This window comes from Paramormyrops kingsleyae, chromosome 23 (genome assembly GCF_048594095.1).
Source record: "Paramormyrops kingsleyae isolate MSU_618 chromosome 23, PKINGS_0.4, whole genome shotgun sequence".
NCBI classification, from domain to species: Eukaryota; Metazoa; Chordata; class Actinopteri; order Osteoglossiformes; family Mormyridae; genus Paramormyrops; species Paramormyrops kingsleyae.
Genome location: NC_132819.1, coordinates 14705152 through 14727054, shown reverse-complemented (window position 1 = coordinate 14727054; position 21903 = coordinate 14705152). Strand labels below are relative to the sequence as shown.

General features: G+C 43.8%; 1 protein-coding gene across 8 annotated transcripts in view; it reads left to right on the top strand.

The window, feature by feature from the left end:
- vps50 (VPS50 EARP/GARPII complex subunit) overlaps positions 1–21903 on the top strand; it is a 71145-nt gene that overhangs the window by 32733 nt on the left and 16509 nt on the right. For 6 of the 8 annotated variants that reach the window (XM_072706123.1, XM_072706125.1, XM_072706126.1 and 3 more), the window contains 9 exons: positions 4264–4355; positions 4483–4577; positions 4762–4860; positions 6681–6771; positions 8572–8748; positions 11237–11355; positions 12989–13095; positions 14036–14157; positions 18033–18113. In XM_072706123.1, the coding sequence (XP_072562224.1) occupies positions 4264–4355; positions 4483–4577; positions 4762–4860; positions 6681–6771; positions 8572–8748; positions 11237–11355; positions 12989–13095; positions 14036–14157; positions 18033–18113 (983 nt within the window). The other 2 variants (XM_072706129.1, XM_072706128.1) reach the window with 2 other exon arrangements.

Below are 21903 nucleotides of genomic sequence, written 5' to 3'. Positions count from 1 at the left end.
AAAAAGTCTGGACCTCCTACCCATAGAAAGGTTTATTGGAACTATTTTCTGCATTTTCCAATAATTATGAAGACATTAAAATATGAAATAACTTATATGGACTGACCAAAAAAGTATAAAAGTACGAATAATTCTACTCTGGTCATGTTGCCTAGTCATATGATGCAACAAACTACCACTAATATACAGTATTTAACTTTTTAGAGGAGTAAATATCATCCCTGCCCCCTCCTTACCCTGGATTTAATCACCTATAGTTTAGCAATGGTCACTTGAACAGTGTCCCGATATCCTTCTAACAAATCATAAATGAAGAGAATGCACATTAGAAAAGGCAAAATTAGAATCGTGTTCAAGCTGGAGCCCAGGGTCTCGCAAAGGGAGTTCCAGACACCATGGCCTGCACCGTGCTCTGAGAAGATGATGATGAGGAATGTGTATATATGATGTATGTATGTATGTATGTATGTATGCATTCAGAAAGTATTACCACAGTTTGTATGTACAGTAGTTTAACATCAAAGCCCTTCTAAAGCCTTATCCTATTATGATTTTGTTTAAGGAATTATAGAACAAGTCTACTTACATGCTGAAAATAGACATAATAAGAGAACGATCTCAGAAAGAACAGTTTGTCAAGATACATAAATACATACAATTTGAGGAAGTCTTAGATAGAACCAATCTCTTCATTGTAGAAGTTTAGGTTTGTTTATTGCTTGGTGTGCTCACTTCTATTGTAGATTTCATTTTTTAGTGCTTTATAGGTTGTTATATATAATATTTTGAAATTGTGTGCCATTTCTGCATCAAATGGTTTGGTGTGTTAACTCTGAATGGTTTCTGTGAGGTAATCTCTTGCCTGTCAGGAGAGCTTTTGAAAGTTTCTCACAGCTGCAGGAGGTAATTAATATTTCAGGATATCGCTTCACTGGGAGGTTGCCGGCAACGACCGAGGTGGCGATACGTTTCTGAAGGGTCACATTCTTCATGGGGTGGGGTCAGAGGCCAAGCTGGTTCCTTATTATCTGTCGCATGGAGCCTTAGACTGGGCCGTTGAGTGGCGTCGCATGTTTCCGTACATTTTCTTGGATGCACGTCAGATGCGGTGCATCGAAATATAAAGTGGTCCTTTGACTCTCATGTTGCCACATGCCACTGAACGATGGCGAATCAAGGGCCCTCGGCTCTGCGGGGCCCTGGGGCCGCGCCTCGCCAGATACGCCGTGCTATCATGTGCGGCAGTGAAATCACCCGAAATGATTTTATATTAAAAATGCCAGATGCTCTTAGCCGTGGAGAATGGCGCTCGAGGGCTTGTTGAATAATGTAGCCCTGCGTGGCGGAACTCCATCATACTGCAGACTTGTGTTTTTTCCAGTACCGTTCTTTTTGATTCATTCTACTGCTGGGGCAGAAAGATTTTCAATGTTCGCTGAAATGCACGACGGATGCGTATGGGGTTCGCGTCTGTTTGCACGCGGGTGCCGGGGTTAAACCTGTCCATGCAGGCACGGAAGATCAGTTCCCTCGTTTAGGATGGATTAGGGTTTTAAAATGGTGTGTACTCAGCCTTTGGCTGTAAGTCACTGCTCGTATTTTCTGGCCTTTCCTGGTTGGTTGGTTTGTTTGTTTTCTTCTTTTGAGGATATCGTGCGCGGTCAGCCTGACCTGGCTCCGGTTTCTCCAGCTCTGCTGATGGTCTCTCAGGCTTTCTGTCCGCCTTCTCGGGGGATGCAGCTGGAGGAACGCCTGTTCCTTTAGCCCTGGTGATTTACACGTGAAGGAGACCTTCACAGATTGGCTAAAGTGAAAAGTGCGAATCAGCTGCACGTTGGAGATGACCAATATTTCAGTCCTCATTTGGCAAAGAGAAACAAAAACGTTTAGCGAGAACAGTGAAAGATTCTTACGTTCTCCACACATGTTATCAATGTACAACCAGGGAACTGAAACATTGTAGTGTGAAATTAGAGATGATGTTTTGCTCAGGGTTCATCTGTAGAGACAAGGTTTATGTTGAATTATTGCTGATGTTTTTAAAGCGTGGATGTAGAAGTAGTGTGTATGTATTTATATATATATATATATATATATATATATATATATATATATATATATATATATATATATATATATATATATATATAATATATATATATGTATATATATGTATATGTATATATATAATATATATATATAATATATATATATGTATATATATAATATATATATATAATATATATAATATATTATATATAATATATATTATATATTATATATATTATATTATATATATATATATATAATATTAGTGCTGTCAAACGATTAAAATTTTTAATCAGATTAATCACAGGGTTGCTGTGGATTAATTTCGATTAATCACGATTAAATATCATTAATTTTTAATCTATATTAATCACATTTAATTTTGCATGAGCAAACAGACTCAAGAAAAAAGGGAATATATATGCACTTAACATGTTTATTGAACATCTTGAACACGAGTTGGATGCATTCCATCTGCCACAGAAGTGCAATACCATGGATCCATATCAAAAAGCAAGATTTTTTGCTTAGCCGGACAACTTGTCGGATTTATGGTACCTCAGTTTAAATGGTCTTTATCTTCGTTCGCTTACAATTAGCACGAACTACCGTAAATCCGACAAATAATCCAACTAATCATGAAGTCCAATTCTAGCCCGGTTAATTGCCATTGTTAGCAATATCAGTTGATAACACATTACGTGCGGTGCTTTACGTATAAAACTCTGTAGCAATACATCCACAAATAAGTTGGACGGTATAGCGTGTGCGACCGATTTAATGAGCCACAAATGAGAAGTAGTCTTTAAACAGTATAAAACTAAAACTTTCCCTTCCTTTGATAATGGGCGCAGCCATCTAGGATTCAGAACTCGGGATCCTCTGTGCTGCTCCGAGATATTTCTCGAATCTCCGAGAAACGAGAGCGCATGTCGTCACTTCCGGCTTCAAAACTCCGTAATCCGACTCGGAATACGAATTCTGAGGGCAAATGGAACGCACTAAAACTGCCCGAAATGCGTTGACAGAGACATTTCAGGGATTTTGAATCATTCTGCGCTGCAGATGGGTTAATTGCGTTAAAAATTTTAATCGGATTAATCACGATGATGGATTAATCCGCGTAAACACTGTTAATTTTGACAGCCCTTATATATATACAAGGCTAATTTTGTCGCTAAGATTTCAAAATACTGAGGTATACAGTACCTTAAATATTGCAGTATACCCAAAATATAAATCCACAGCATTTTTATGGACCAGTCTGGAATTTGAAACTCATGTCTTGCCAGTGTGTAGATGTCTTTACAAACACTGCATGATCTATGTCCTTTTAAAAGCTGTGCAATGCTGTCATCACTGTAATGGACGATTTGCGCCATTTCCAGCTGCATTTTAGCATTAAACAATTTTCACGGTTTCTTTTCTCTGTATTTTATGTACTGGTATTTTTTTATGGGACGATTTTATGTTGTTGAGACCCTGGCAAGAGCTCATTGGGTCTCCTTGATGTGTGTGTGTAACTTTTTAGTAAGATTTCTCTGTAAAAGCACATTTTGAGGCCAGTAATGACATACGAAAGCCAGGAGTTGTGTGAGAAATAATCCCGTTTTTTTTATGCAAGAAGCAGCATTTGTCTGGTTGATGGTTCACGCTTTTGAAATTCGCTGAAATGCTTCTGTCTGACGCAATTTGCAGGAGTCTCAGGATTTTCTGTAAATTGAATGGTCATAAGCACACTACAGTAGGTGGTACTGAAAGGTTTCATGCTTCAGCAGGCTGGGGGATTGCCCAGGCCGGGCCAGAGCCCTCATTAGCCCTGAGCCGGCGTCCTTCCGCACTCTGAGGTGTGTCACCGGAGAAGGGATGGAGTTCACCCTTTAATGCTGTGGCGTTGTCTTGTTACCACCAAGATCCCGGGGAACCTGGCCAATCTGAAGGTCGTGGAGATCTTGGGCACCTTTTAAATTTCTGCTGGGGTCCTGATTACAGAGGCTAAGCAGTTTCCTTCAACAGCAAGTGTAATAGTTTTTTTTTTTTTTAATGGCTTCTTCTGGCAGTTGGCTGATGGGCCCACTTCCTCCGTCCTGCACTGGCTGGGAAGCCCAGAGCGGCCGTGTCCATCTCAGCGGCTGCTTCTCCCCAGCCTCTGTGTCTTCACATTTTTCTCCGTGGCGGCTCGTGTCGCGGTTAACGAGGCTCGTCCCTTTGCAGACGGCAGCAGCACGTCGGGGTCAGATGAGCCCATCTTCGACCGCAGCTATGTGAAGAAGAAGTTGCAGCATGGGCTGACGCGGATATGGCAGGTGGGCACACCCCCCCCCCATCCCCCCATCGCCCCCACCGTCGCCCCCCACTGGCCTGATCCTGCCCATGACAGAGCTATGCATTCTTGTTGATTGACGTTACCTCCCCCTTTACTGCTTTGAACAGGATGTCCAGCTGAAGGTGAAGGCCTACCTACTGGGAACCGACATGTCCAGCTTCAAATACGACGACTTCATCTTCGTGCTGGATATCATCAGCAGGTACTTCCGTGGCAGGAATGCCAAGCTCAGCGGTTTGTCGTCAGCCGTTCCTTCGGAGGTCTGCCATGTCTGTGGAACCGGCAAAATCCCCCTCACAGGGCTCTTTTTAAATGTACCTTTTAAAAATAACTCTGAGGAGTTGATTAGAATGGCAGCCTAATGTCATCCCCCCCCTCCCCCCCAGGTTAATGCAGGTGGGAGAGGAGTTCTGTGGAAGCCGCTCCGAGGTCCTTCAGGAGTCCATCAAGAAGCAGAGCGTCAACTACTTCAAGAACTACCACAGGTGAGCCCCTTCTCCCCCAGTCCGCCGTCCGCCCACCGCCCACTCCCAGACCCCCAGCAGGTGAATAACCCCTTGCCCCGTCACACTGTGTCTGTACGGCCCCCCAGAGGGACTCTTACACCCACTCCCACGTCATTGGGTCAATCTCGATACCAAGATCGCAAAAATCGGGCACAATGAATCATAGGTTTAGTCTCCTTCAGCGATGATGCAACTGATGTGTTCTTGATATTTGGGATGAAGCAAGACCAAAATCTGGGAATCTTTCCCGTCCTCTGTACTTGTGATCTTAGTATTGGAACTAGCCTTCGACAGTGGAAGATGACATAAAAGAAGTATGCGAGAACATAAGTAAGGTCAATTACGCATATTGCGATTCACCCATTGCTTTCTCTCCGGAGATAATAGACTAACAGATGTCCTCCATCCAGGCAGACCTAAGCCTGACTGAGGGAGCGTGGACCTCCAGACTCCCAGAACACCCCTCCTGCTTAAGATGCAAAGGACAACCCCACCCCTCCTCACCCCAATCCTTAAGCATATGCCAAGGCTCTTTTGTTTACTTAAATGAGCAACCGTCTGAAAAAATCTTCATGTATATGTCGTGGGCGGCAGAGAATTAAATCAGGCTTGGTGGATTCACGGCAAATTAGCAGCAGTACTGAAGGAGGAATGGAGTCATGATTCAGTGCTGAAGGGCTGCTTAGATCTCATTTTGTGTGCCATTCATAATGGGGGAGTCAAACTGATAAAACGTATTTTAAAAAAAAAAATCCTGTTCTTCTTTATGTTCTTTGGTGCGGCTGCCACTTAATACAAAACCGAGACCATGCCCCAAAATGCTGGTTCTGAGGGCTTGTGATTTTAACGTTGCTATTATTCTCTTTATAATGATGATAATAGGACATGATTATGGCGACTTGCTTTAAGAATAATTCAGCATTAGCCCTAAAGCTAAAATCACTGGGCTGAATCTCGACGTTTTATGTTTGTCCCGCTTAAGGGATGAAATGTATTGTTTTTCAATTTCAGTCATGAATGATGATTAGCTGCATCATAAGGGATTGTGTTTTAATGCGTGGGAGAGGTTTAGATACCCTTCTGAGTTTTCCGTAGTGCTTGGGTCGGGTATCCGGCCTCATCCACAGATGGCTTCAGTCAGACGTCACACAAATACGCTCTCAGATAAGCTTCCGTCAATTTTCCCTCCAAGCCCCTGCGAGTATCATTCCAGGCATATCAGACAGGGGCTCCTGTTGAATGATAATGTGTTTCCAAAAGTGTTTGGAGAGAATGAATTTTCCCGAATGAGGATCTCCAATCGGCAAGCCTCTGCCATGTGGACTAAGTTTATTGGGCAGTCTTTTAATTTTCGGTTTTGATATTAGACATAAATATTTAATATGGTGCACAAATTGCTGGAGCGCTGTTTGTAATCGGCCCTGCAAATGTCTCTGATGTACTGTGGGCGGGATTAAAAGAAATATGAAAAGCCGAGTCCTTATGAGACGTAGCTATCAGTTGGGCCTCTGGCAACGTTCAACCTGCAATAAGGATGCAGCCGCTTATTGGAGACTGCTTGCAAACAACTTGAATAATGTACCGAAATAAATCGTAATAGTCTCGCTATTAAGCAAAAACTATTACAACAACATGTGGAAATCACTTTAAACTGATTTGTTTGTGCTGAATTAGTTTCTCTATTTACGTCTTGGGAAAAACAATTCCGACTCTAAAAGACAGACCTAAACTAGCATGTTATCGTAATTGTACATCGAATATATGCCAGAAATGTTTAATTTGTGCCGGTTTCACTTCAGGACCAGGCTGGAGGAGCTGAGGATGTTCCTGGAGAACGAGACGTGGGAGCTGTGTCCGGTCAAATCTAACTTCAGCATCGCTCAGCTTCATGTAAGTAGGAAACGACCCAGGGATGCGGCCTGGGATGTTGTCGATGCCGAATGGACCGGATTCACGGCATTCTGAAGGGGATCTGCAGGTCTTCAGGTGATCGGGGTCTCTGTTGCCACACTCTTTATGGAAACGACAGAGACTCAAAGCCAGTGTTATTCATTGATGGTGCCGTGTACCATGTGACGTGCCCAGCCATACAGATAGGCTATTTCAGAACCGATTGTAATACTCAGAGCCTGAATAATGCAGCTGAATATTTCTAACGTTGGGATAAAGTCTTTGATGATATTTATTAAAACATAAAAGATGAAAATGGAAGGTTGGTTGCGTCAGTACGCATACTGACGAATCGGGCTGATGCATTTATGCGTAAGAACGATGATGTGTTTCCAGATAAGTCTCTCCCAGCTTCAAACCCTGGCTTCATGCACGTTCCAGGTCATTCCACGGATTGTGAGTAGGATCCTGACCGGCACACCAGAGGGTGTCTGCCTCCTTAAGCCCCCCCACCATGTCGATTTAGCTCCACTCACGTCGTAGATTTCCGTCGAGCTCCACATTTTAGTGAATCCGGCTCAGGTCAGGTCATCTGTTTTTTTTTGTTTTCATAAAGAGATCCAAAGGTTCAGGAAACTATATGAAAAGTTTGTTTGACAAAATGTCAAAGTAAAGTTCAATCTTAATGAAGCGCCACAGTGGTGTCTGCAATTTGGAAGCTTTAGCCGGAGGATTTCGCAGCGATCTCTCAGCCAATCGGGTGCCGGTGCGCCCTGTAATTTGAACACAAGCTAAGGAAAATACTCTGTGTGCCCCTAGAGGTATGTAAAGGTATTTCCATGTATATCGCAAGTTTTTTTTATGCGTGAGAAATCATTTCCTTGTTAATGTGGGATCCGTTTTATTAACAGAGTAAAGTGATCCGTGGGCTGGTGTTTTTTAAAGTGATGCCCAGGGTTTCTAAATCACAGGCCCTGAAATTTGCCTGACAGTGTACTGCGTTCTCGCACAGTACGGAATAATTGTTCTATAGTATGGGGAACTGACCCGAGGCGCTGTGAGCCCAGATATGCCTGTAGGCTCACTGTGGGACCTTATCTCTCCGACGTAATCGATTATACCCTTTAATGTTTGATGGGCCCCATATTCCACATGGTATCTCCTTCTTTCTCGTCCAGTTTCTCGGTCAGTTGCCGGATCCCTGATGAAGTCGGATATTATCTGAAAAATGTTTTATGCTCAAAGCGAAGTGCATATTTCTCAAAGGCTGAAGGCATCTGGGCTTCTGGTCCAGCCGGACCTCCCATAGTGTGATCTCCAAGCTGAAGGTGTTTACAGGAGCTAAGCCCTCCCTCATATCCTAACTTTTTGATCACTGAATCGTATGCTGCAGTGAAGGGGGGGGGGGGGGGTGACTTCAGTTTTATCTTCATCTGACCTCTTCATACCTCAGATATGGGTACTTCAGCATAAACAAATAACTGGACCAATGTGATGCCTCAAATGGTGTAATGCCTCTTTTTTATATTTTACGAATTTAATTGATGCATTTGTCTAAAGTGATGGAGAATTGAGAATGCCGGGTCAGCCAGTGCCTGGGGCCATTGGAGGTTAGGGGCCTTCCTCAAGGGCCAAATGGCGAAATCACTCTGTCAACCCAAGGATTTGAACCGGCGACCTTCCGATCACAAGCACATCTTCCACACCCGCCGAGCCACACACCATCTGGTTTTAGGAGGTTAAATGTTCATGGGATCCCACACAAATCTGCCTGAATTTGCCCCATTTGCTGCCTTGCAGGAGTTCAAATTCATGGGCCAGTCACGCTCGCCGTCAGTGTCACCCAGCAAACAAGCGACAAGCCTGGTCCAGGCTGACACCACCCTCTTTGAGCAGTACCTCCAGGGCGGGAACCCCTTCGAGATGCAGATCGACAGCAAGGAGGACGAGACGGACGACGTGCTCGGCTCCAACGGGGTACGGGCCATCCCGCCCGCTAGCGCGTGATGCTAAACCCGCGGCTAACATTTCTGCACGCCCAGCACTCTGACATCTGAAGCCTAGAAGATACCTTCCTTCCTGTCAGCTGACATTAACTAGGAATCGACATCCACTTAACGACAACCGATAATATTTAAGCAGAATGTCCAACCTAATGAATGACACCTTATATTTCAGTATAAACATGGCGACATGCTCTGAAACAGCAGTGGGGAAATTATTCTTGGTGAAGCGGGGCGGTGACTGCTTATCTAGTAAAATATGTCAAGGATAATGCGCAAGTCAGGAATATGTTTGTTGTAAATTAACTGCTTCATTAGCATCTCGAAATTAGCTGTCAGATTAAATGTGACATGTCAAAAATCACTTTCATGGATGGACATAAACTCGTTATATATGCCGCTTGCTGCAAGCAAAGAGCCTGTTCATTAGTATGTTTTTTTTTTTTTCGTTTGTTTTTTTTTATTTAGTCTGGACAGTTAAGCAGACAATAATTCCTCCCATTCATTAATTTACTGCCAGGGTAAATTATTTTTGATATTAACAAATATGCACGTTAATTAAGTGAGGCAGGGTCTTTCTCGCTCGTTAAATGGTTCATGAGCTACATAACCATCAACTGACTGTTGCAGTGTGGTGTTTAAGGGCCTTAATGTTTGAATCTTGTTCATCAATTTTATCTAAGCGTTTTATGTGCTTGAAATTTTTTCTACAAATGAATAGTTTAATTATAGGCTATAGAAAAAATAGCCTCAGTTGACCCATGGATGCATTTAAATGTGTGTGTGTATATATAGCCTTCTTTGACAAGCAAACATTTCTGAATTTTTGTCAGTTATCATTGTTCAATAAGTTTAGAAAAACTGATTCAGTACAGTATTTCTATGAGCCCTGGCCTGCTTTAATGAACTGTCAGATTTTTTTTTTAATTGGTATGAAAGCTGTCCAGCAGTCAAATCCCTGACTTGCCCACTTCTAAGGGTGGTCATACAGTCAGGGGGAATATCTTGCTTAGGAAGGACGTATTCGTAGAAATTGAGTGACACCACGGCCACATCGTGGATTTCTGTGGTTCCTGGGTGACTCGTGTGTTTCTTCAAAAATTCCACATCAACCGTCAGAATTCTTCAGACAGCAGGGGCTCTCATTGTCGTCATTGCCTTCTTCAGAGATTTTTACTCAGGAGGACTAATGGTATGAAATGGGAACGCTCACAGTCCAGCACAGTATTAGCAGTGAACTTCCAGGTAGATTTGATTTTAAATCTGGCAGAGATTCCGTCCATGAGCACTTGCAGATCCCTTCCCCCAGGGCGAGGTGTTCGTTTTAGCAGAGATTCCGTCCATGAGACCTCGCAGATCCCTTCCCCCGGGGCGAGGTGTTCGTTTTAGTGGAGATTCCGTCCGTGATCACGCACTGATCCCTTCCACTGGGGTGAGGTGTTCACTTCAGCTACCAGACCCCGCACACAGTGCAAGGATGAAACACCCTTCACTGGATGGCTTTTAAAAACGGGAAAAAAAAGTCAAAGTCGTATACTTTGCAGATTAATGACCACATAGGTCTGTATTAATTGTGCCAATTAACAGGATTCCATTTAAAGATCAAGGGGGAACATTCACCTCATAGATGGAACAAAAGGTCGACACTCAGTTTACTGTGCTTGGGTTAAAACCATTAACTGTTGCGATATCACTGCTGCTGGGATGATCGCCCAGATTTTTGTTGGGGTTTTTTGCACCCAGAATGCCCAGCAGCAGCACATTCACAATGAGGTGAAATTTTCTCTTGGTGGTCTAGAGAACCCACCAGCTAACAGGCCAACCTTACTCTAGGGATGTCCCATTCCAGTTAGCGACACCTGATTCAATTCTGTTGGGCCCTTTTCCCTTTCGCTCTTCCAGCTTTTTATAAGATCGTGCTCTGTGACGAAACAGTCTGAGCTCGCCGTGTGGGTACCGCCGCTGTAATCCGTGTCTGACTCACCCTGAGGAAGCACCTTGTTCCACCAAAAGCTCTGCTGTATACTGAAAGCGATTTTTGGAAAAGGCCTTTTGTATCGTTCCATCTCATGCTGGGCTTAGTGAGGCTAAACGCCACAATGCCGCCATTCTCAGCAAGCTCTGGATCTGAAACCGCATTTGTTCCCTTAGTTTCTGCATGTCTGAGGTGTCCGACTTCATTTTTACGCTTGGGCACACCATGGAATCTGCCAGTGCTAATAATCTGGACAGATGAGACAGAGGTCCAGTGGCTGTGGCACAAGTGCTGGTCCGGGGCGAGTATTTTTGGCCACGGAACAATATATACTTTTAAGTCACCTCTTTCTTTATGACCAACCTCGTCGACAAGTGTTACGTCTAGCACCCCCAAACCGGTCCGCGGTCATCAAAGGCTAAGAACCCCAAATTTAGGGGACCTCTCTTTGATCCGCTCCCTAACGCCTGGCACCTGGTGTCCGCAGTATGAGTCCGACGAGCTGGAGAAGAGCGTCTATCAGGACTACGACAGCGACAGCGACGTGCCAGAGGAGCTGAAGAGAGACTACGTAGACGAGCAGACGGGCGACATCCCAGTGAAAAGGTCAGAGGGCACTACGGATTACGCTCTGTTTGTGCAGCAAGGTTAATCGCGCTGTGAAAGCCTCTCATTAAAGAACGGGCCTCACCTTCTCTGTGCCAGCCGATCCCTGTAGAAGGGGCCGACTGATATGGAAGTTCTGTTTCCGAAACAAATTTTAAGGAAAAAAATTATAATATTCGACAAAATCATTTTATTTCGTCAAACATTACACAGATACCCATAGTTAAATCTCTTAGTCTTAAAACATTAAACGTAAATATAACCTTTAAGCCTCACTCATATAGTCAAAATTTAGTAGAAAAGCACCACCCGAAAAAGGGTGTAGCAGTGCAAGCGATGAATCTGTTTAACGACAATGCAATGTCACATTGCCACGAAATCGAAAAGTAGGCAAAAGCAGCTGTCATTGGATAGATTCCTTGTTAAAATCGCACAAAAAGAAAAAGATTCCAGATACAGATAGCAGTGATTCCTTTAGTTACAGTGAAAGTCGTCCTATAAAATAACCCTCCTCTTCTCCTCTCTCTCGTCTCACTCACACCATCCACGATTGCTTTCAAAGGTAAAGTGCAGGTTAATTTGTTTTATGTATTTTTTCTTTATATTTTGTATTAATCATTTTTTAATGAATATTTTTGGGTTGTGGAACAAATCATCAGAGGTTCCATTATTTCTAGTGGGAAAATTTGCTTTGATATACGAGTGCTTTGGATTACAAACACGTTTCCGGAACAAATTATGCTCGCAAACCAAGGTACAACTGTACATTGTCTGTTCTGCTTAACAAACCTTGCAAATGAACTGTGTTTATGCACAAAAAATTGCTTTCAGTCCTAACCTCTTTTGCATAGTTTCACTCTGTGCACACTTATAGGTTAAGCAGACATTATTGGTGCTTTTTCGGCAGGTTTACAAATAAATTTGTGGAGCCTTAATATCAGTCGGTTTTTATGCCTGATCATTCAGTTTGACCTTATTCTGCACCCTGTATTCAGCACTGCATTTAGGTTTTCATACATGGAATAACATTAATAATATAAGTTATAGGAGTAAAAGAATCAACCATCAACCATTAAAATGTCAGAACAGAAGCAACTTTGTCGGTGAAATTATTATTTTTTTGGTACAAAATTATTTTCATCAAGTGAAAATAGTAGGCACTGAATTAGTGCTGAACTCAGTGTTTATGTTCTTGGCCTTCATCATGAATTTAATAACTTGCCTATATTTTTACATATGTCTTCTAATGCACATCAACCACGCTGTGGGAAAATGTAGTTTTGATATTATAATTAAAAAGTAATGTATTTTTTGTGCAAAATGCAAAAAAAAGTGATTGCAGTGCATATTTTCCATGAAGCTGTAAATTAGATCTTGTGACATTTAATTATGGGTGTGAGCAACGTGCTGCATTATTTATTCAGCAGCATCTTGTTTTGTTATATACGTACTCGCATAAGTGCGTACCATGTTTTATTCACTTTGATCCCGCTTACCGTGTTTTGTCCTGCTCGGCTACATAGCCCTCAATCACGTATCTTCTGGGTTCCAAGGTTTAGCTGCTTGGCCGCTCAGGTCCCCGTCTTCTCGAACCCCGACGCGGCCGTTGATGTGGCTTTGTTCTCTCAACCAGCGTGTCTCGGGACACTTTGAGAAGCAGGAAGAAGTCCGACTACAGCCTGAATAAACTGAATGCGCCCATCCTGACCAATACCACCCTGAACGTGATCAGACTCGTCGGTGAGTAATTCGCTCATTGACTTCAAGGGAACCGTCACGGACTGGACCTTGCGCTGGAACTGTGATTCTGACAATTAGCGGACTAATGGTTGATTAAAATTGGAAGGGGGGGGGAGTCTATTTTCATGACATGATGTGTGACACCGTTTTATTCCTGGTCATTAGTTCATATGACCGCTCATCTCCAGCTGTAATTTAGATGTTCGTTTCTTAGACAACCGCATTCACACTTTTTTGCTGTTACGTGGCTCGAATATAACATGGAAAAGTGTATAAAATAAAATAAATCCTTCGGTACAATGGCTTTAAGAATAAATGTCTTTAACGGTACTACAAAAAAAACGCAGGGGATAGGATACATGTGCCCCCCAAAATTTTATTTGGATTTTTTCATCCTCTTCTATAAGAGGATATTTGTATATAAATTATTAAGTTGTGCCCCCCTCCATGATTGTTGCAATCACCTGCTAAACAGTTTCACGCACTGATGAGCGATTTTGACATTTTTAGTATCATTATGGTGCAGATTTGGTACGCTATGTGATATTCTCTGTGCTTCTGTTATTTTAGGCAAGTTTTGTTTTATTGATTTAAGTTTTATTCTGAAACATTTACATCATGCAGGGATGTTTTGGATTTGGGGTAATTCTCTCCGGTGTCCTTACAGCGATAATGGATTTCATACTAATCAGTGTAAAAGATGAGCATATGCAGCTGGTTTTTCATTCTTCTAATGGTCTCTTGTGTGAAGTTCTCACCATCTGTAGCTCCAGTGCAGTGCAGTCAAAGCACTGGAGGCCCCTGCAGTGCTGTTGGCTGTGTTCCTGTTGGGTGTGAGACCCCTTCTGTGGCTTCATTAGGTGTATAATCCCTGTGGACTGCGGGACGTGGCTGAGGTACCAGCTCTGGCTACACTGATGACGGGTGTCTTCCTTTGCAGGGAAGTACATGCAGATGATGAACATCCTCCGGCCCATCGCCTTCGACGTCATCCACTGCATGTCCCAGCTCTTTGACTATTACTTGTATGCCGTTTACACCTTCTTTGGGCGGAATGACATGGTGAGTCCCATCCTGCACACGTTTGGGGTTCGACGCATGGAGACATGTGGTCTGTTCTGCTCAGGTCACACACTAGACTGCCTAAGGGACTGACATTGGTTGTTGGCGGTGGGCAGAGGGGGGATGTTTTATCTTGTAAAGAACATTTTTGGAACTGATAGTAAAGCTCAGCAAACCCCCCCCCCGAATTTGAGGGGTGGGAGTGGGTGGGCAGGCCGATATCAGGCGGCAATATAAACACAGCCCGTTAATTACCATTCTTACTTCAGCTGTAATCTCACTGTGGCTCGTTAACTGAACAGTGTGATACACCAGTGTAATTTTCAAGCCTGACGGAGCACTGTGCCTGTAAAGCTCGGGGGGGGGGGGGTTACTCTGGAGACTTATCCATTGTCATATCCTGTCATATTATTTATTTTATGTGCTGGTGTATGTTGAACGGCCTCTCCCTGCGAGACGATTACCGAACCTGCCTTCAAATTCTGCGCGATAAGATGCCCGATGATGTGGGGATGCACACACCAGCCTTCCTTTGTGGGTTTGATTAATGTCCCAGCCCCCTTTCCCTGCCAGTGGTGTTTAGCATGTCAGTAACTGCATGGTGAAGTTCTCTAAGATAGTGTATAGAAATGCCCCCCCCTCCCTCCCTCCCCATTTCCCCTTTAGAATGAGTTATCTGGTAATTACCTGAGCGGCGTTTTCCTTCCGATAACAAAGGAGATGAAATATCGCCGCTTTTCTCCCTAATTATCCCCGGGGGCCTGAAAGATGCCGCGGAGCCTTTGGAAAAACCGCCGCCCTCCCCATCACTCAGCGCCGGTGCGGAAGCCGCTCGGCCACATTGAGCGAAGAGTCACGCTTGTTTGTGCACCGAGCGAACAGAACTTTTTTAGCAACATATGTTCTTCATGGGGAAATAGGCTGGCAGGTCAATTTACGTGGAGAGTTGTGTGTGTGTGTGACGCAAGGCAGGGCGAGTTCCCCTATTCACACATTATTGCGATAAGTGGGCTAATTAAATTAATCCCAAGGCACTCCCTTGAGATTTTGTCCTCTTGCTGTGATGGGGATTATGTGCATGTTACCTTACTTTTGGGAAAATAAAATCTATGTGTTTCCTTACTTTTTTTTTTTAACTGGATGCATATGGGCTAAAATTTGTGGACAGTGAAGGCATCTGTTATATGAGTGACTGCTATTAAGACTTTTATAGATGCGCTATGACAAATAAATCCAGTGATGGCCACACTAATGCCAGTGTTCATTGCTGGTCAGATGTGCTGAAATCAGGGTTCCGTCTGTCATCTGTCGCTTGAAAGGGAATGGTAATCGCCAGCCGACTCGTCATGCTAACACTTTCTTGGAAATCACAGACCTGTTTATCATGGCGGAACTTTCCGGAGTGTTTTACGGCGGTCATTGCATGAAGAAAAAGGACCTGAGATGTTATATTAATGGACGGCTCTGCTGGAAATTTAGCAAAAATGCTAACATTTGCGAAAGAATCGTAATTGATAGTTCCCAGGGCAGACATCTGTTAGCTGCATTTAAATTGCCTGATACAGTTTATGCCATATGCAAAGCATTTTTTTTTCTGTTCTATAAAACAAAATAATTGGGGCTCTCAAGTCGTTGAGACATTTACAGCTGCAACTTTGAAGGTGGGTCGCTTAGGCTGAAAACAAGTCGCATATGCCCCCAAGTGACAGTTTACAACAACGCCCCCTAGAGACCTATCGGGTCCGCGTCTCATTGCTTCCTGGCTGCCGGCGTTGGCGTATGCCTCGTCCCTTCATCTCCTGAACTTCATCGCGTGACCTCCAATTCGTGAAGCGAGTGGCTGTCTCAGACGGGGTAAACTTACGTCGTGCATTGCATCATGGGAATTAAAAACACTTCCCTTCGAAATCCAGCTACATTACATCCTTGAATCTGGCACAAATTTCCCAAGAAATAAGGCGCAGGACAATGCTAATTGGATCAGTATTTCTCGTAGGTATTTCTCCGCAGTAGCTAATTAAGGTTTAATTGGCGCTGTCACCTTGTCATTTGTTTTGGGAGCCGTAGAACTGTAGGGGGATTGTAAGGTTTTATGACTGAACCACTCATAAGACTTTTATGGGTGTGTAAGTGTGCAGGTCTTCCCATAGGCTTCTGTCTGCCTGCCTGCTCACTCCACGGTCTCCCTCCTTTGTTCTTAAGCATGTCCCCTGTCCACCTGTGCCCATCCAAGTCAAAGAGTTCATTGTCATCATGCTGGTTCCCATCTGCTGACTTCAAGGCCCACAGATTGCGGTCTGAAGAATTAACATCCGAATTGCCGGAATCTAACCCGTAGTCCTTGCTCTCTCCTTCACTGGATGTTTTGTAAGCTATATACCTCTAATCAGCTGTCGGATTTCTCTGCTACACGTCACCGGGGTGTGTCAGACTCTTTTATCTTCTGCAAGGAATTTAGGATGTTTTCATCACCTTTTATTAGCTGCTAATTTGAAGGCACATCTAAAATGATCAGAATGAATTGTGGCCTTTTGCTTTGCAGTTACAGTAGAATGCAGACTGTATTTATCACAAAAGCACAAAGTGGCAGTGTAACTCCACGTTGCTGTGTGTCCTTGGCAGAAAATGGAGACGTATTCCTGTTATGAAAGCACAAGAAGACACGTTAACAGGAAAATATTAAACACACAGGCTTTGTGCCTGTAAGCATTTGAAAGACAGCTTTGTGAAATCTACCTTCAATATCGATGTACGGACAGCTTTTATGAAAAATTTCACTGTCACCAGAAGACATGATTTTGATTGAAATTCAGCAAAGGGTAAAATTTATGCGTTCTGCAAATCGGCAGTATTTTAGAAATCTGCTGTTCAGGACTCACCTGATATATTCTTACCAGTCTTCTGTTTGTGGGTTTGATTATTAAACTCACTTCATGTGTAGTGGGCTAAACATCACAGTTGTCAGATAGGGCTGAACCAATCTGATTTTGTTATTGATTTTATAATCAGGAGCCCCGATTGAGGATTTTGGGGGGGTAAGATGGTGAGGAGTATGATGGGTGATGGCAGGCTCTCACTGTGGATGCCAGATGGTTCTGGCAGAGGGCCAGAAAGTCAGACGACTGGTTAACGATGAGAACAGATTGTCAGGCAGACATTGTTGAGGCTTGGAAGTTAGGTGGTATGACTGTGAGGAAGCTTTTTGGGAATGCTGGTGTGCTCAAAAACTGAATTACTTACTAAAAACAAACTAAATCCACCCAATCTGGCTGCAGCAGGAAACCTGTGCAGGATTCAAACCAACAACCTGAAGGTGCCGCGAGGCACCCTGAAGACCCACTTTAAATACATCAGCTTCCAAAAAAAATACACAGATAAGTAAAGCGCCAAAGGACCGTATGAAACCATTTATGTACATAATAGACTCCATTGTTGGCTGGTAAGTGGAGTTGGCTTTTAAAGAGGGACAGAGATGATTACGACACACCAAATCAGACTCTTCACAGGCGGAGAGACACGGAGAGCGACACGGTAGCAGGGTGCAGCCGGAATTACCGAACTCGCATGATTTAACGCAGCGTCCACGTGACAAAACACAATGCACGCAAACCGCTTCCATTGTACGCGTGTGGCCTCTCGGAGAGGGAAGGGGTACAGACCGGAGGTCCCATGCCTGATGTGTGAATCATAACCAGTGATTCACAGTGGAAAAAAAAAATGAAATGTCACTGTACTTCGGTACCCAATTTTCAATACAGGCAGGCAGATGGTCTAAGTATGCAAGTTTTTTTTTTTTCTATTTGCACTTTTAAAAGATTTGAAGGTAAAGAAATAATTAAAAGAAAGTTTATCACGGCTCCTGTCTCTCCCCGCAGTACGAGTCATCGGGACTGGGCCTCATCAGCAGCCGACTGCGGACGACACTCAACAGGATCCAGGAGAGTCTCATTGACATGGTGAGAAACTCATCATGCTCTCTCCTCCGCCCCACCCATCAATGGAGGACCACTCCGCTCGTCCCATTCTGGGGTCACTGTTTAATGTGCCCGGCGCCACCTAAAGGTCTCATAATTGTCCTGCAGCTCCAACCACAGCCCGTGCTGTTTAGATAAATAATGTCTCTCCCTTAAATGCAGCTATTAGGGGCCTGTGGAATGGTAGGGGGTCTGTGGAATGGTAGGGGGTCTGTGGTGTCACCCACAGGATTCATTAGTGCCCCGCGTGACTGGATCCCCCATTTTGGGTGCCTGGTGGGGGAGGGGGGGTGTTTTATGCTCCCCATATGCCTCCCCGCCTCCTCTGTGATTAAGCTGAATAGTAATTGACCGCTCTAGTCCTAATGACCCAGTGTTAATTATGACCTGCATTAAGTGGAAAATTCGTCACTGCTTTTTCTCAAAGCTGCTCAGTGTTGTGAGGGACGTATATACCCAAGAAATGCCATTATAAGCAGTTACTTCTGCAGCATCTTTTTAAAGCATGGACTGTCCCCGTATACATGCTTAGGCAGGACTACTGACTGACACTCTGAGCGGTATCTGGTTTGTAAGCAAATTCCCGCCTTGCTCGTACGCACTCACGTTATGAAAATGGAAACGGTTTGCCAGAATGGAAGTATGATTTTATAGGACCCACTGAGCAAAGGATAACCAGGGTATTTAGTGTGTTGTGAATATGATATCCCAGAGCTGGTTTAAATGTTTTAAAAATAACTACTGTAAGCAACGTTGAGTAGTAGCCTACGATGACTCTGAGAACACGATTAACGTAGAGTATAAGAAAAGCTTTCCGACAGTCGCCTTATACTATAAGCCATTTCATTCTGCTTGATAAATGATTTATCCATCATGTAGTATGATTTTCCCAGATGTCTTTTCCCTGGCAGAACTTGACAGTCCCGCTGCACTCTGGAAATTTGTCCTGTGAATTTTCTGTTATGGGCAGGGCAGGTGGAGACGTTCGGGACGTAGCGCCTCAGTGAAAAACCTTACCTGCTGTAAGTTTGACATCTTTATGTTGCAAGAGACAGCGAGACAGCGACACAGCTCTGGTCTTAAGCTAGTTCATTGACTTGGATGTGAAACTGGAACATTGTTGGGGAAATAAAGAATATGTCAGCCTTCATCTTCATTTTCTTGCCTAATGTAGCCCACAGGCGAGGCTCGAGCGAGGCTGCTGTTTGTCAGAGGGGTGATATTGGACCCCACGTCCGCAAATGTGCACGCAGCAGCGACCTGTTTAATCCCAAGCAACCTCGTGGCGGCAGCGAGGGGCGTCCCGCTCGCCAAAACCCTGACTTCGGGGAGGCGATTAGCATTTGCATCCAATTTATCTGGCCTGCTATCGTCCCGCAGGCAAATGATTCACTTCCTCTAATGTTATCTGCCAGATTTGTTGGCAGTCAGATGCAGAGATGAATTGGGGTGAAAGGTGAAGTCACGGTGTGCGTGTGTGTTTGTGCTAAAACATGCGTAAAGGATGCAAGTGTACAATGCACCTATACACCTTCATTCTCATTATCCAGTCGACCTTGTGGTCACCGGGCACAGATCATCAGCAAAATATAACGAGCGGGCGTCGTAGACTGCATGCCAGTGTGTCGCGGGGCATTCTCACTCGTGCGTTCGCTCACGGACGACAAGCAGGATTCTTCTGGATAGTGAAGGACCATTGCAGGACTCTTGAGAAACTGGAATACAGCTGGAAAATGCACCTCGAAGCAGAAGCAGGGTTTTTTTGTTACTTCTGATTCTTGGTCAATCTAGGATAGTCATCTGGATACATTTAAGCTTCAAAGGTATGGATGTGTTGCCCAGGGGCACCTAGGCAAAGGTGATTGGCTGGTCGCCTTCGGATAAGGGTGCTCAGTGATCTCCTAATGGTCTGCAGTTAGCTGCATTTATATTCCCTTCTGTTTTGGAAAATGGGAGCATCTTCATGCAGTATTCCGGCAGCAGGCCGCCCTGGCACACAGAATGCAGGTAGGAAACCTCACGGGGTTTATCCCTAACAGTTTTTGTAACTGTTGCCGTCCGTCATGTAACATGCATGTGGAATAATCGTAGCCGCTGCTCTCTCGCGGGATCCGGGGAGCACGGAATGAGAAAAGGGCCGCGGTTTGGCGTGCTGCCGACCAGCCACCTGGGGGCCCCCCAGTGGCACCTTCGGGTTGGGCTAGCTGTCATCGGCTGGCTGCCTTGACCGATGAGACTCCTCTACAGAGGCCTGGCGCGTCCTTCAGTGGGAACCCCGGCTATCCCTCTCAAACGGCCAAACAAAAGGCAGCTGAAGCCGCGTTCATGTCTCTCCGCCTTTCATTCTCCAGCTATGTTTTGACGCCCCGGTCTTGTGGGACAGCGTTGGCTGCGAAATCGTTCTAAGTGGGAAGATCAGGTGCTGAGCCGAATCACTGCACTTCAGTCCACCGTAGAAGTGGAAAGCAATTAATTTCTTAGGCTTTGCCAGTTTGAGGATTTTTTTTTATTATTTTGGGGTATTAAAGGATGCTTTTTACTAGGGTGAGTTCATGCATTTAAGCTTTGTCAGGTGGGTAGTTTAGACCGACCTTTTCAGAGATCAGAACGTGGTCTTTAGGTATGAGTGGTTTCTGGGACCTGTTTGATGGTATTCCCTGCCCTCCCATTTAAGGAGACTGCTTGGCTGTTTTGTTCACTCCCTGTCCATTGGCTTGTGTTCTCCTCCTTCCCTAATGGCTCTCAAGGTCGGTTAGTCGATTTCTGCTGACTCTGCTCAACAGAGAGGAACCGTCGCCGAGCCAAGAAGAGAACCTTTCCAATGAGCATCACTTAATTTGTCTAATTGTATTAAATGCTAGAAATCAGAGGCCCAAAATGATTATGCTTCTAATTCCATTTGACATTTTTTAATGGGAAGAATTTTCAGTATTAGGGAATGGATGGTAAAACAGATGATGTAGTGCACTTGGCAGTAATTACCTTTTGGCACAGCTGTCCTGCTCTCATTGATTGATTGATTGATTGATTTGATTGATGGAAGGACGGATGGACGTCTTAAAAACCTTTATATTTTAAGATGCACAGCTGCCTCTTTTGAAATTGACAGATGCGTCAGGGTAAGGAACAGGCACTGATTACAGAACGTCCAAGTACATGCGTCAGGACACAGTAAATTTGAACGTTTGATATGATCTGATTGTTTAGCACATTTGTCTTGGATGTTTTGGAGTGATCAGCTGGATATTATAGAACTAAAATGCTTTATTTAGAGAAAAAAAAAATCTGTGAATTTGTGTATATTATATGCTTTAGTAGGTGTAAAACATGTAATGAATTGATTTAACACAAGAAACAGGGTTCTGTTTAGGCCAAAAGAGATATAGATAAATAGATTAATATGCATAGATATATAGATAGTAGATTACTGAGGAATAGAGACTCCGGGTTAACACTGGTTTAATGGACTGCTCTGTAGAACATGGCAATCCACTGCTCTCGCTTCTAATCTCAAAAGGTCATGTGATTCAAAACAAGCTCTCAAAATGGAACATTTGCAAAAGGAACAGGTGAAAAGTGCAAATAAAAATATATGTGTATCTATATATATATATATATCTATCAGTAGTTTGTCTTTTCACTACCCTTATTCAAATTGTTTTAGATAAGAATTAGGATAAGTTGCTGGGTTTCTCAGAACTTTGATGTCTGGGAATATATTAAGAAGTCAGTTTCGGTGTTTTTTGTTCATGAAGTGCTATTTCTTGCTGTT